Source organism: Leopardus geoffroyi, chromosome C2, assembly GCF_018350155.1.
Source record: "Leopardus geoffroyi isolate Oge1 chromosome C2, O.geoffroyi_Oge1_pat1.0, whole genome shotgun sequence".
Classification (NCBI taxonomy): Eukaryota; Metazoa; Chordata; class Mammalia; order Carnivora; family Felidae; genus Leopardus; species Leopardus geoffroyi.
Window position 1 is genome coordinate 52789906 of NC_059333.1, and position 13638 is coordinate 52803543.

Below are 13638 nucleotides of genomic sequence, written 5' to 3' on the forward strand. Positions count from 1 at the left end.
CTTCATTACCAACTTCACTTTAAAGGCCTCTAATAGTCTAACTAGCTGTCTTTTCAAGTAAATTGCAACTATATTTTTCTCAAATGATGTGTGCTTTCAATAGGCTTATTAAGTGCATCAAAGCAAACTCAACTTTGGTCCAGATTTCCACTGCATTATTGAAATCTGGAGTGGACCTAACAAGTGCAACTTTTGGCAGTGGAAAACTTCCATCTCCTTTCTAAATCTCTTCTATTTGTGCTATTAACAAAATATTCATGGGGATCTTAAAGAAATTACTCGTTTTGTATTTTAAGAAAATACTTAGATGTTCTCAAAGTTCACAGTGTTTGCACTTGGCCAAGAAAAAAAGTATAGATTAAATATATTTTAAATTTTTTATTGCAGAATATCATTAGTGCCCAAACCCAAGCAACATAAAGTTACTATAGACTCAACTTTTGAAAGCAGCAGAGGTAGAGACCACTAAAAGCCATTTATTGTGTGTATAGAAGGATAGAAAATTTCTGGAAATAGAACCTCTTCAAAATCACCCTAAACATACCTATTCATTAAGTGTTAACCTGCTTTTGATCTCCATATACTCCAATAGTTATATTTACTCTAGTGTGGTAGGAAAAAATATACACACAAAAAAGCACCTTAAGTCCTTTACTTTGAAACTGCTGACAGTCTATATTCTTGATGTACCTGATGCATTATGGAAATGGGGAACTAATTTGACCCGTTCCCAAGTGACACTACAATTTACAGAGTGCTTTAGGCAAATGTCAGTCTTGCTTGGAGGTATAGGCCAAACTTTTCTAGTAAGTCCTTTGTACCCAGTAGCACCTCAAGACATGATCCATTGCAAGAAAGTTTCTCTAGACATGATCTGCTATAATCCCATTGAGTATGAGGGGTTTTGTTGTTTCAAAACCAAAAGAGACTTTTGAAATTGTTCTGAGGTAATGATTGTAAGTCTTTCTTTCTGCCTATAATGCTTGGAAAACATATAGAATGGAAGCTAAGACTTTGAGGGAGATACAAGGCTATACACTGGGGAAGAGAGTAACCAGATGGTTGCTCTGAGTGTCTGATGTTGGGAGCACACCCTGGGGAGCCCTAGAAAAACAGCGAACTGTTAAGAAATGTTCACCGCCAGGCCATTTCTCTGTTTGTTCCATGTTCATGTTGTATAGATCTGAGTGTGTCCGCCATCAGAAGCTGGTTAGAAAGAAAGCAGTGACCTCTCAGGATAACAACAATGCTACTTTTTCTCTGGGGACCAGTCAGTCCTGGGACCATTTATCCAGCCTGTTCCATGACCACCCCATCCCCCAAAAGAAATGAAGTGAGAGAACATAACCAGCAGATAGAACTGCCTATAAAATAACTCCCTGATATCATTGTCCATGAGATCTGTGGGCCAATACCAATAATCCAGTGCTTGGAGATGGTACAGTAAGCTTATATTTAAGAGACCCTAAAAGGAAAGAGCCCTTGTTTGTGTTACTTGTAGATCAGCAGGGGTGGATAGGTAACAGAGCGATAAGGCAAAAGACTTGGGTGCAGCCACATTGTATAGCTCAATGATCAACTGTGATAAAGAAAAAAATAAAATAAACAAAAGTATGTAACAACTTAATTGGATTTCACTGCACTTAATTGGATTGAAATGATTTTTGGTTTTGAAAGGTCGACTATCACATTGGGCTTTAAGGACTGTATTTCTCTTTAACTACAAATAAAACAAGATTTTACTCTGGATTACATGAAATGAAAACATAAAAATCCTATTTTTTGGTCCATTTATCCTTGATTGTTGTTTGTTGTCTGAAAACAAGATTTGTCTCCTTTGCATAGATGACTAAAGGGAGTATGGATAGAGAGGCAGCAAGCCATGCTTGCACATGTTTGCAGAAGGTCGTCAGGGCTTCCCGCCCACAGATCCATAGTTGCTGATGAAACATCTACTATTCCTCTGCCGATTCATGCACAGATAGAGTCCTCATCAGAACTTCCAAAGTCCATCATCATCCTTTAAAATCACTTCTCTTATCTCCTCACCAGCAAGTTAACTGTCCGACGAGTAAAAGCTTCTAACTCTCCCTGAATAGGATTTTCATCTAAGTGTAATTGACTCAAACTTTCTGAGGAAACTCCACTTTTCTCTGTGACAATGCATATTTTAATATTAATGAGAAACGGCAAAAGCATGCTTCTTTCTTTCATTCAGTAATTGTGTTTCAGAGCCTACCATGTAGCAGACATTGTGGATACTCAGTAACAATTCAAGGAATGGCTCCTACCTTCACAGTTCTTACAATCTTTATGTATTTTTTATCTCTTTAAAGTTTATTTATTTTGAGAGAGAGGGAGAGAGAGAGAATCCCAAGCAGGCTCCGTGCTGTCAGCGCGGAGCTTGACACAGCGCTCGATCCTGTGAACTACAGATCACGACCTGAGCCAAAATCCAGAGTTGGACACTTAACCCACTGAGGCACCCCAATAGTTCTTACACCCTAACAGGAAAAACAAGTATTAAAAAGGATGTTACAAACAATCAATGAACTTAAGTTATAACATGTGTAAAACCAAGGAAAAGCACAGGGTGCAATAGGAAATCCCCACTGCCATAGAATAAAGTCTCAACTCTTAGCAAGGTAAGCACAGTCCTTTAGGGTCTGGCTTCTACTAATTATATAGGTTTATCTTTCATGTGTTATAATCATTCATAGTAGATTACTCACCACTATTAAAGCTGCCATACGCCCTCAGCTCTTTGCCTTTGTTTATGTGGCAGGAGTTTCCCTGTTTCTCCATTTATCAAAGCCCTTCTCAACAGTCAGGGACCACAAGCAGACACTGTCTCCTATACAAGGCCTTTATCAGTGGTTTGAAACCCAGTTTGGCTCTGTTCTCTACACTCCCATAAGTCTTTGCTTGTACCTCCATTTGTAGCCCTTCCTTTAGTTTTTCAACAAATATTCATTGAGCTGCTGCTGTATTAGAGTCACATAGTTGAGTGCATATTACTTCTACCTCAAAAATTGTAAATTGTAAGCTTCTATTCATTTCTGTATCTCCTGTCAGAGCTTGAAACATAGTAGCTGCACAATAAATGTTTGTTCTATTGAATTAAATTTTCCTCATACAGATCATACTGTGATAGTAAGATTTTATAGAAATTACTTTCCATCTGAAAGATTATGCCTACTTAGATGTTTTTATACTCTATTTTAAAAATGATACCTGCCAAGAATGTACCTAACAACTGATCTTATTTAAAATTTCAACTGCCTGAGAAATGGAATAGCATTTTTTAAAAATCTACTATAGTCATTTCTCTCTGAAGAAACAGACTACCTCATGGTTTTTCACATTATCACCTGCTGTCTAAATATACTTGATTTTCTCCTGGCATGGCTTATCAACTCTTTTTATAATATTTACCTAGTCATCATCTTTCGTTTCTTCCAGAAGTGATTTAAGAAATATTTTTCTTAAGGTAATAGACCCCAGGGGAATACTTATATGCAGTCAAAACATCAGTCATGTTAACTCCAAATAAATGCATAATCAAGTAGATTGACCATTCACATGTCCAAACTGGTCTCAACGCTGGCTTGAAATACTGGACTTATTATGCTACAGTTCAGTTATTTTGGTCACATAAATCAGTTCTGAATTTTGACTACAGTTAGAAGGATTTTTTTTTCTTTCATCTTTTCTTCTCAAAAATATTTTGACTATCTTCCTTTCCTGGAGTTTGCATTTCAAGCAGATTCTCTGCTTCACAGATTTGGATTTGTCCTTAAACCCAAGTGGGGAAGTGACCAAGCAGATTGGTGATGCCTTGCCTGTGTCATGCACGATATCTGCTAGTAGGAATGCAACTGTGGTATGGATGAAAGTAAGTATGATTCCTTGGTACTGTTACACTGTTTGGACTGACTCCCTTTTGGCTTCTTTTGCATTTTATATGACATCTAAATATGTATATCCATGGGTAATATGTTTATACACCCACACTCATGCTCTTTCTCTACATTATAATAATATAATGATGTCACAATCAAATTTTAGAGGTACTCAACAACAGTATGGCGTCCATAATTGGTTGTCTGAACTTTACCTTGGGACGTTGATTTGTGTGTATCTACTAATTCTACACATACACACATGCTCACAGACACACACATGTATGCAGTTACATGCTGTAGAGCTTAACAATTTTCAATGTGTTTTAAGGCACATTATTCTCACAAGACCCCTATGAAATATGCAGACATTTATTATATCCTCATGTTATTCATAAAGAAGCTGGTGTGAGAGAAATCAGAAAGGTCTCAAGTGACAGAGTTAGATTCCAATTCAGGCCTCACTGGGTACAGTAAATGCTGTGCTTCTGATCACCCAATGTTCAGCTTCTCTGCTGAAACTGATCTTAAGTGTCTGAATGTGAGTTCATTGAATTAGTAGCTCCTTGAAGGTAGGGATCACTTTTCATCCCTGGGCCATAGTAGATCACAGTGGAACTTGGTCAGTATTTCCTGAGTGAGTGCTTATATTCTTGTAATTGTCTGAATTGTAAGCAATTACTGGGAACCTAATCACTGTTCTTTTTAGAGTATGATAGTAGGATTGGTAATTGGTAACTTGAGACAAGGTTATCACCAGAGAGAAAGATGGTAACTATAATCCCACCAGGAAATCATTGGCTAGTATATCTAAACATCCAGTGCATGTGTTGACAAACACATACAAACCATTTCACATAGGAGTTGACAAGAATTGTCTTTATAAAAAAAAATGTATTGTTAGAATTTCTCCTTGCTGAAAATATACATTATTTTGTATTGATTGTTTTAAATTTTTTAAACATTTATTTATTATTGAGAGACAGAGAGAGACAGAGAATGAACATGGGAGGGGCAGAGAGAGGGGGATACACAGTATCCCAAGCAGGCTCCAGGCTCTGAGCTGTCAGCATAGAGCCTGACGCGGGACTCGAATCCACAAACCATGAGATCGTGACCTGAGCCAAAGTCGGGTGCTTAACCAACTGAGCCACCCAGGCACCCCTTGTATTGCTTTTTGATCTCTTTTAACACTAGATCCCCTGTGACTTGTTTTTTTCTTGTAAAGCTCACCTTTGCATTTTATTTTCTTTTAGCCTCCTCACTCTTCTTGTGTTCATTCAGATAATTAAAATGGCACTCTGTAGACAGCATATTTAATAGGATGTATTTGTAGTCGTTGATGGTCAAAGGACTAGACAAATTCTAGGCAACTAGACTACTCAGCAATCATACGAGCACTCATAGTTTGTTTTACTACAGGACTAGAGAAACTAAATTTACTTGGCTAAACCAGTTTCTACATCTGCAGATGCAGTCACTGTTGTTAATTGAATGCCTAATGTCAATAGGGCTGATCAAGATTACCTGGCCATTGATTAGTTGATGAGGAGTGGAGAAAAATTCACAGTGGGGAAAGACCACAATGATTTTAAGATTGTGTTTAGTTTTCTGCTTAGGAGAATTTCTATTACTGATAATGATAGAATTGTTTTCTGTATATCAAGTGATTTTTTAAATTAAATGCTATTTCCTTTGTTCCTAGAAATTAGGATAGTAAGCTGTTATTAATGGTTTCTTTAAAAAGCATTTTGTCATGATTGTCATGGCACTGCAATGGATCCCATGTCTTGAGAAAATGACATTTCTAGCATTTATGCCTATCATTGATAACATAGCGTGGGTCTCCAGGGTCTTTCAATACTAGTTCATCTACATTTACTACAAGGGGTAGCTATTATTAATTGGGAAATTTCCTGAAAGTTCTTATTACTTATATAATTAAGTCCTGACAATTCAGTATGGTAAGATTATTATCCTACTTCAATAATAAGGAAACTGAGTCTTAGAAGTGTATGAATTTGTTCCAAATTATAAATTCAGTAAATAAGACAGTGAAATAAAACTGAATCTGTAAAACTACAAAGGAAAGGGGAATTCTATTTTTGAAAGCATCTGAAGTTAAGAAAAAGGAACTTGCCTTTTCTTTAGACCCAGAAGAATAATTTTAGGCTCCATGATTATCTAATAAATACATGTGGACCATATGAAGTAATTAACTTCTTATTTAATCAGGATAACATCAGGCTTCGATCTAGCCCATCATTTTCTAGTCTCCATTATCAGGACGCTGGAAACTATGTCTGTGAAACTGCTCTGCAGGAGGTGGAAGGCCTAAAGAAAAGAGAGTCGTTGACACTGATCGTAGAAGGTAATAAATACTGGCACACCAATTCAAAATTTTCTTTGAGAATTTGGTATCTAGTTTCTCTTAAGAGCTCTGTTCAACATCTTACTTTAATTGTAATGATATTGCAGGAAAACCTCAAATCAAAATGACAAAGAAAACTGATCCCAGTGGACTGTCTAAAACAATAATCTGCCATGTGGAAGGTTTTCCGAAGCCAGCTATACAGTGGACAATTACTGGCAGTGGAAGCGTCATAAACCAAGCAAGTATTTGTCTTCTTGTTATGTGCTGTACTTGGTATGATGTGGGGTTTTACTGAAGTACCTAAACTGTAGGCTAGCTTGTTAGCAGCATGAAATTTGCAGTATATTCTCAGAGGAAGCTTTTGCTAACTTCCTAATTTTTCCGAAGGAAAGAACATGGCTCAAAGAGAAATTTTAAATCCCAGGGCCATGGAGAAGGGAAGAATCATTATGTTGTGGTCAGTGTCTGTTTTTAAAAGAATGTAAATTGAGTGCTGTTCCATGGTCATTAATTTCTGAAACTTGGGTGATTAAAACATTAAGGTATACACTTTTCTGCATCATAAACTTACACATCTGAGTATAAGTGGCCTCCATTACTTTGCTTACTTATGCACGTTAAGGGATATTTCTTCTTAAAACTGGGCCCTAGGGGGTGGTGAAGAACACAGTCACCATTTGTAAACATATGGTCTAATTTGTGTATGCCAAGGCTAGGGCCAGAATAAGGCTGGCTAAATAGATAGTGTCTCTCTAGGATGTTTCCTTCTGAACAAAAGTAGACATAAAGCAAACTTTAATATTCGTACCTTTGTCAGGACATTTTAATAATAGTAAAGGGCTAATAACTTATGGACACTACCAATAATTTTCTGTTTGACAGAAATAATAATAATAATAGAATCTGACCTGTCACTAGGGGTTCAGTACTGTCATCCCATTAAATTGCTAGTCTGCTTGGGTTACTGACATACTTGTTCATTCCATTTTCTCTATGGTAGTTTTCATGGCCCTGTTCTTAGTGGAGCCAGTTAAAGACTTTTTGGGAACACCCAGCAGTGCCATTTGATTATCTGAATCTTTTGTGCTGCCTTCTTCCCAGCTTTGGACACAATTGAAATCCGAGAAGGCATTCATAAAGCAGAGTTGCATTTAGTTTTAAGTTAAAATTTCCACTCTTTCTCTGCCATGGAAGTTGGGCTGCTGGTCCAGCTTATACAACATAATTTTGCAGAGCAAGGTGAATTTTGGCTCTTTTACCTGTGAGTGATGCATATGCATAACTCCAAGTATGGAAGGTCCCCAAAGGAGTGGACATACTTGAAGCAAATGACTCCTGATTTGATTGGGTGTGATGGGGACACACGAGGCAGCATACGTGAGGAAGACAAAATGTCTCTAGACACTTTGACTCTAAGGAAATTCAGTTTTCTTATTTCAGAAAAAAAAAAAAAACAAACAAACAAAAAAAAAAAAACAAGAAACACCAGAATTGCTGACAGTGTACAGAGCTATGTTTTTTTTAGCATCAAAAATGACTGTTTTCTGTTCTATTATTTTTGTTTCTAGTTCAATTAAGTGATAATTATAGCAAAAGAAAAACCACCTTTATATACTGGAAAACAGAAAAATAAGCACACAACAGATATTTGATGAACAGATAGAAAGATTTAAAAGGCCACCCTTGAAATGAATAAATACATTTTACAGAGATAAAACAAAAGCAAAGACTCAGTGAGAAAGTCATGTGAGAAATACTAGTGGGAAGTGGAAAAGTAGCATGTGAACTTACTATGAGGATAAAAATAACAATGCCATTCTTCATTGTCAAGGAGAAGGATTGATTCTGGCCCACTAGGTGATATGTTATTTTTCTTGTTCTAGATTTGTGCTGATCCATCCATAATCTTTTATTTGTTCCCTGCTCAGTCACATGGTGAATCTATTATTTTATAACTACTGATGCCCCTAACCACTCCTGTCCCAGGGACTAGACAATCTCCCTAAGCAAGAGACTATCCTATGACCTCAAGGCTCTTACAGTATAGTTGGAGGAAGCAAAGAACAATGTAGGACATGGTGTGCATAACACAACTCAGAAAAGAGTCCAAGTACATATTTGCTTTAATCCAGTTGGCCCTTGGAGTCAAGTCCTGGGAAAGAGATTAAAGTGGATTGTCTCGGAGCAACTGGGTGGCTCAGTCAGTGGTGCACACGACTTTTGATCTCAGGTTTGTAAATTCAAGCCCCATGCTGGGTGTAGAGATTGCTTTAAAAAATAAAAAATACAAATAAAGTGAATTATCTCTTATTTTTGGAGGAATTGAATTGCAATGATTGTCCTCATTAACACCCCACAAAAAACAAATGAACTTACCAGTCACTGAAAAAGAACCCATTCTGTATTTAGCTCAGGAAACAAAAAAAAATAGTTTGATTTTCCCATGAGCAAATCATACATATGTAAGTACTTAGATATAATGTTGAAGATAAAGGAATTAACCCCTGAAGTTAAAAACAATGACATAATTTACAAATAAAAATTAAATTCTTAAATTTATTAAGAGAAAACCAGTGATTAGATCATTGCTGATTAATCATTTTGAGACAAGTACTATCACGCCAAAGTACTAACTAGCCTGAGAATCTCGAAAAAACAGAAAGAGTTTAATTAATTTAATAATTACAATAATAGAATAAACAGAATAGAAGAATAAACAGAAATTTGATTTTGGATCCACTAATCTCTCCTTCCCTGCTGCAGATATAAACCTGAATTGGCCTTTTATCGTTGACTTTATATATATCCTTGAACACCAGATAGCACTACAAAGCACCTCTCCTGGTTCACTCAGTATTACTCTTTTCCAGGTGTTTAATCCATTTATACTTCTAAGTTCATCTTCCTTCTTCTTTTCCAGACAGAGGAATCTCCTTATATAAATGGCAGGTATTATAGTAAAATTATCATTTCCCCCGAAGAGAATGTTACATTAACTTGCACAGCAGAAAACCAGCTGGAGAGAACAGTAAACTCCTTGAATGTCTCTGCTAGTGAGTATTTCATTTCTGGCATTAAAAAAGTAAGAAAATTTGAAGTTATTCTTCATTAGTTTAAAATCTTCAATTCCATCTTCCTGTACTGCATTATGGTAAGTTTTATTTATTTATTTTGCATTTGGTGTCATCATCATAGGCTCTTTTCTTTTTTCTGTTCCCAGTGTCCATCCTTGTACTGTCCTTGTCTTGACAGTTAAATCATTTCATGTTTTATCAGTCCAGAGACATTATCTTGTCCAGGTATACTTCCCAAGAGCAACAGAGGATAAGAACTGAGTTGTTCTTTTTTAATCCGTGTTTTGTGTTCCGAATAGAGATAATTCAAAGATTATCTGAAAACACCTTTTAACAGTTATAATTTTGGTAAAATTATAATTCCCTTTAATCTATTACTTTGCATTCCGATTCTTTGAGGTATTTATCCCACCTTTATTTTGAATAGGAATGCCACATGCTTAGTCATTTAGCAAACTGATAGAAAACCGATACTCAAATTTATGAAATCCAGCTTCCAAAGTTGATGCTTTTGAAGATGATATTTGAGTCATGACTACAAATTCGATCAATGCAATTATCTTAGAAAAGTGAAAAAATCTGACATGTTGAGCAACTTCTTCCGAAAACAATTTTCACTTAATTTGAAATTATCTATCATCTTCAATTTTGTCATTGTTTCTATCACTGGTCAACATTAAGTCAGGACCAGCCTGGAATGAGGCTTGGTTCTGGACAGGATGCTAACTGACCTTCCAGACTTTTATTTTTCAGTCAGTTGGAATCCTGTATGTGACATGAGCAGGACAGGGATATACTGACTAGGAATTAGCTGGAGCTAGGAAAAAATAATTGTGTAGAGATAATGGTCCTTAACAGAATATGACTGAAATATAAAAAAAGCCTGATGGATTGACAGGACAAAAGAACCAAACAAATTTAACTCTAAAATAGGTGCATTGACTTCTCAAAATTCAATTTAGCAAGTATTGATTTGTCCAACCTACAAAAAGAACTTATCCTTTCTTCCTGAACACAAGTTTCTCTTTTATTCCAACCCATTGAATAGCGGTTTCTAGACCTTGCAGTGGCTTGATGAACATTTAATACAGTTGTTTTCAATTTCACTGAGCACCTCCTAAAATTCCAATATAGTATATATGAGGACGGTCTGGGAATCTGCATTTTAACAAATGTCACTGGAGGTTCTGATGCAGGCCCATGCACATAGAAGAATATTTAAGTAGTTTAATATTAGATGATAATCCAGCACATCAGCAATTCGTAAAACGGGCCAGGAGCATGGTGCTATCAGAGTCATTTGGAGGGCTTCTGCAAACATCACATGGGATACCTCTTTGTCTCTGAAACATCCCTAGTTTTAGCCTCTGCCCCCACCACTGTGAGAACATCGCTAATGACAAGTCCCTGACACTAGAGGATAAAAATGAATTCTCCACCGAGGCAGGAAAAGTTGAGAAACACTGCATTGTGATATGTGGCAACTTGTTTCTCTTAAGGAAAAAAAGCCCTATTAAAAGGTGGTAAATAGTGGAGAAATTAATACGGATTTCAGATTAACACTAAAGCTTGTCAGTTGTGAAATTTTCTATGGTAGATTAATACCTTCACAGTTTTAACAACTCTCCTTAAAACAAGATTAATTTCTTTGCAGGGAAGTTCACGCTCTATTAAATGTAAATTTTTTTCTACCCTTAGCTGTAGAATAGATATTTTATCTTTGAGTATTATTACATCATACTATAATGGTAAAGGTGACTTTCATATATCAACAAATTTTGTTTTTAATTTCATATTAACATTTTTCATTTCAGTAAGTATTCCAGAGCACGATGAGGCAGACGAGATAAGTGGTAGGTACTATGCTGCCGACTCTTCTTCCTTGACTATCAGCTCAAGATTTATGAAGTGTCATTGTATAAGTAATTTCTTAGCTGCCACAATTTTGACTTGAATTAAAATAGCAAATGAGACCAGATAGCAAGAATGCTAAAACTTTTATCTTTTAAAAGCACAAGTTTGCATGTTACTCATAGTAGTAGTAAGCCTTAATTATTCTTAATAAGAAATAATAGCCAGATTGACTTCTTTTCAGAAATCCTTGGCGGTGTCTGTAATTGCATGGACTTTTCTTCTCTGTTGTAGATGAAAACAGAGAAAAGGTGAATGACCAGGCAAAACTAATTGTGGGAATCGTAGTTGGTCTCCTCCTCGCTGCCCTGGTTGCTGGCGTTGTCTACTGGCTGTATATGAAGAAATCAAAGTAAGTTATGGAAAAACTAATGTCCCTGGGGAGAAAATGCAGTGTGTCAATGATGCTAACGTCAGCTGGGTGTACAATTTCTGTAACAGGAAAGGCATGTACCCCAAATCAGGCTGATGGTGTTTTGCTTTCAGCTCACAGTGACTGCTTTGTCAGCATTGGGGAATTCGCTTGGGGTGTGATTTCACAGGTGTCCCCTTATTTTTCTCAGTCAATCGTCTAAATTCAGTGCTGGTGTGTGTGGGGGGCAGGGGCGGCGGGTATTAAAAAGCATATGCTGCCAAAAAATTCGGCCCTTCTAAGCCATTTGGCTGAGGTTGGTAGAGAGGAATTAAAAATGGTTAGTACAGGGATACTGGGTGTCTTAGTCGGTTAAGCGTCCAACTTTGGCTCAGGTCATGATCTCATTGTTCATGGGTTCAAGCCCCTCGTTGGGCTCTGCACTGGCAGCTCAGAGCCTGGAACCTGCTTCAGATTCTGTGTCTCCCTCTCTCTCTCTGGCCGTCTCCTGCTTGTTCTCCCTCCCTCCCTTTCTCTCTCTCAAAAATAAATAAATGAACATTTTAAAAAATGGTTAGTACATCCTGTGGGAATGGCCAGGTGTCTGCAGTGACAGTTCTGGCCAGCAGTGAAACTGCTGGTGAGATAGTATTATCTTGTCACTTCTCCCCTATTCTAGTTAAGTCACTTAGGTCCATAAAAGGATCTAACTCAGAAAAAAAAAAAATCATCATTTTTTTTTTGTCTGTAATTTAAAAAGAAAATTAGACAAAGTACCAAGACTACTTAAAAAATTATTTAAGTTAAAAATTATTACTCATAAAATAATCCAGTTAGAACCAACTTTACAAATGATCTAATAGTGGTTTATAATGAAAATCTGATTAACCAATGAAGATTCTTCACATACACACATGCCTAATACTCCTCATCACCCCAGCCTTGGCCCCAGATTCAGATGTGGAAGGGCAGAGATGGGGTTCTAGAGTTTTGCGTTTTTAGTTTCATTAGTGATTCTGTCGCATACCATTGGTTTCATACACGAGGAAATTGATTTTTGCAAGGGGGGTGGGTATAGCTAGTGGCCACTTCGGACTTAGTTTTATATTTTCTTGATGTCTGATATAACCCCTTTCAACAACTGAGGTAAGTTAACTTAAAAGAAAATGAAAAGAAAAAGCAGACTTAACTAAGACCCATGATGTTACCTTGTAAAGAAAGCAATTTCGGTGAAGCAATATTCAAATGGAGCTGCCATCCAAGAGAGGCAATAGCTTAGAAATCTTTAACATCACATAATATAAGACTGTATTTAGTTCTGTTTTGATCCTGCAGCTCATCTCTGAAGCAAATACTATTATTATTCGTATTTCACATTTGAAAGAATTAAGGCAGAGAATAGTTTTAAATTACTTGCTTAAGGTTACAGTTTGTAAGGGCTGGAATTGTATTTGGTTTAAGACAGAGCTGTTTTAGCATCTTTGTGCTTAATTACTAGGTCTTATTGTCTATCACCATGCCTTACTTTTTCCATGGTTTGGGATTTTGTTTTTGTTTTTGTTTTTGTTTGGTTTTGTTTTGTTTTTTTTTTGGTTTGTTTTCATCATGTATGTTCCTGGTATGTATTATAGTTGTACTCGTTCACTCTCACGTAGGGGCACAGTCCCTTTTGATCTTGGCACCTCACTCCTCAATCTTGAGCAGTCCCACTATCACTTGGTAACAAATGTATTCTTTTTGTCAGTGTAAATTTTACCTGCCAACACTTTATGTGGGTTTGTGCCTGTGGTTTCTATGGAAAATTTAGAAGATCGCCTGTTCCCTGTGCATGAAAGGAAACGCAAACTGTTGCTCAGAGACAATATCTAATAAAAAATTCTTCTATCTGTAGAGGTTTCTTGATGGTCAAAATCCTATTCTCCCTTTATAATCCACTATAAAGTATTCACAAACCTAACAGCTTGGACTCTGGAGTATTTCCCTTTTATTTACTTCAGATTTCTGATGCATTCCAATGTAATTTTA

General features: G+C 36.6%; 1 protein-coding gene across 2 annotated transcripts in view; it reads left to right on the plus strand.

The window, feature by feature from the left end:
* ALCAM (activated leukocyte cell adhesion molecule) overlaps positions 1-13638 on the plus strand; it is a 215760-nt gene that overhangs the window by 181905 nt on the left and 20217 nt on the right. Inside the window, exons 9-14 of one of the 2 annotated variants that reach the window (XM_045501887.1) lie at positions 3783-3895; positions 6138-6273; positions 6381-6514; positions 9197-9329; positions 11165-11203; positions 11496-11613. In XM_045501887.1, the coding sequence (XP_045357843.1) occupies positions 3783-3895; positions 6138-6273; positions 6381-6514; positions 9197-9329; positions 11165-11203; positions 11496-11613 (673 nt within the window). The remainder of the gene's footprint in view (positions 1-3782; positions 3896-6137; positions 6274-6380; positions 6515-9196; positions 9330-11164; positions 11204-11495; positions 11614-13638) is intronic. The other variant, XM_045501888.1, reaches the window with a different exon arrangement.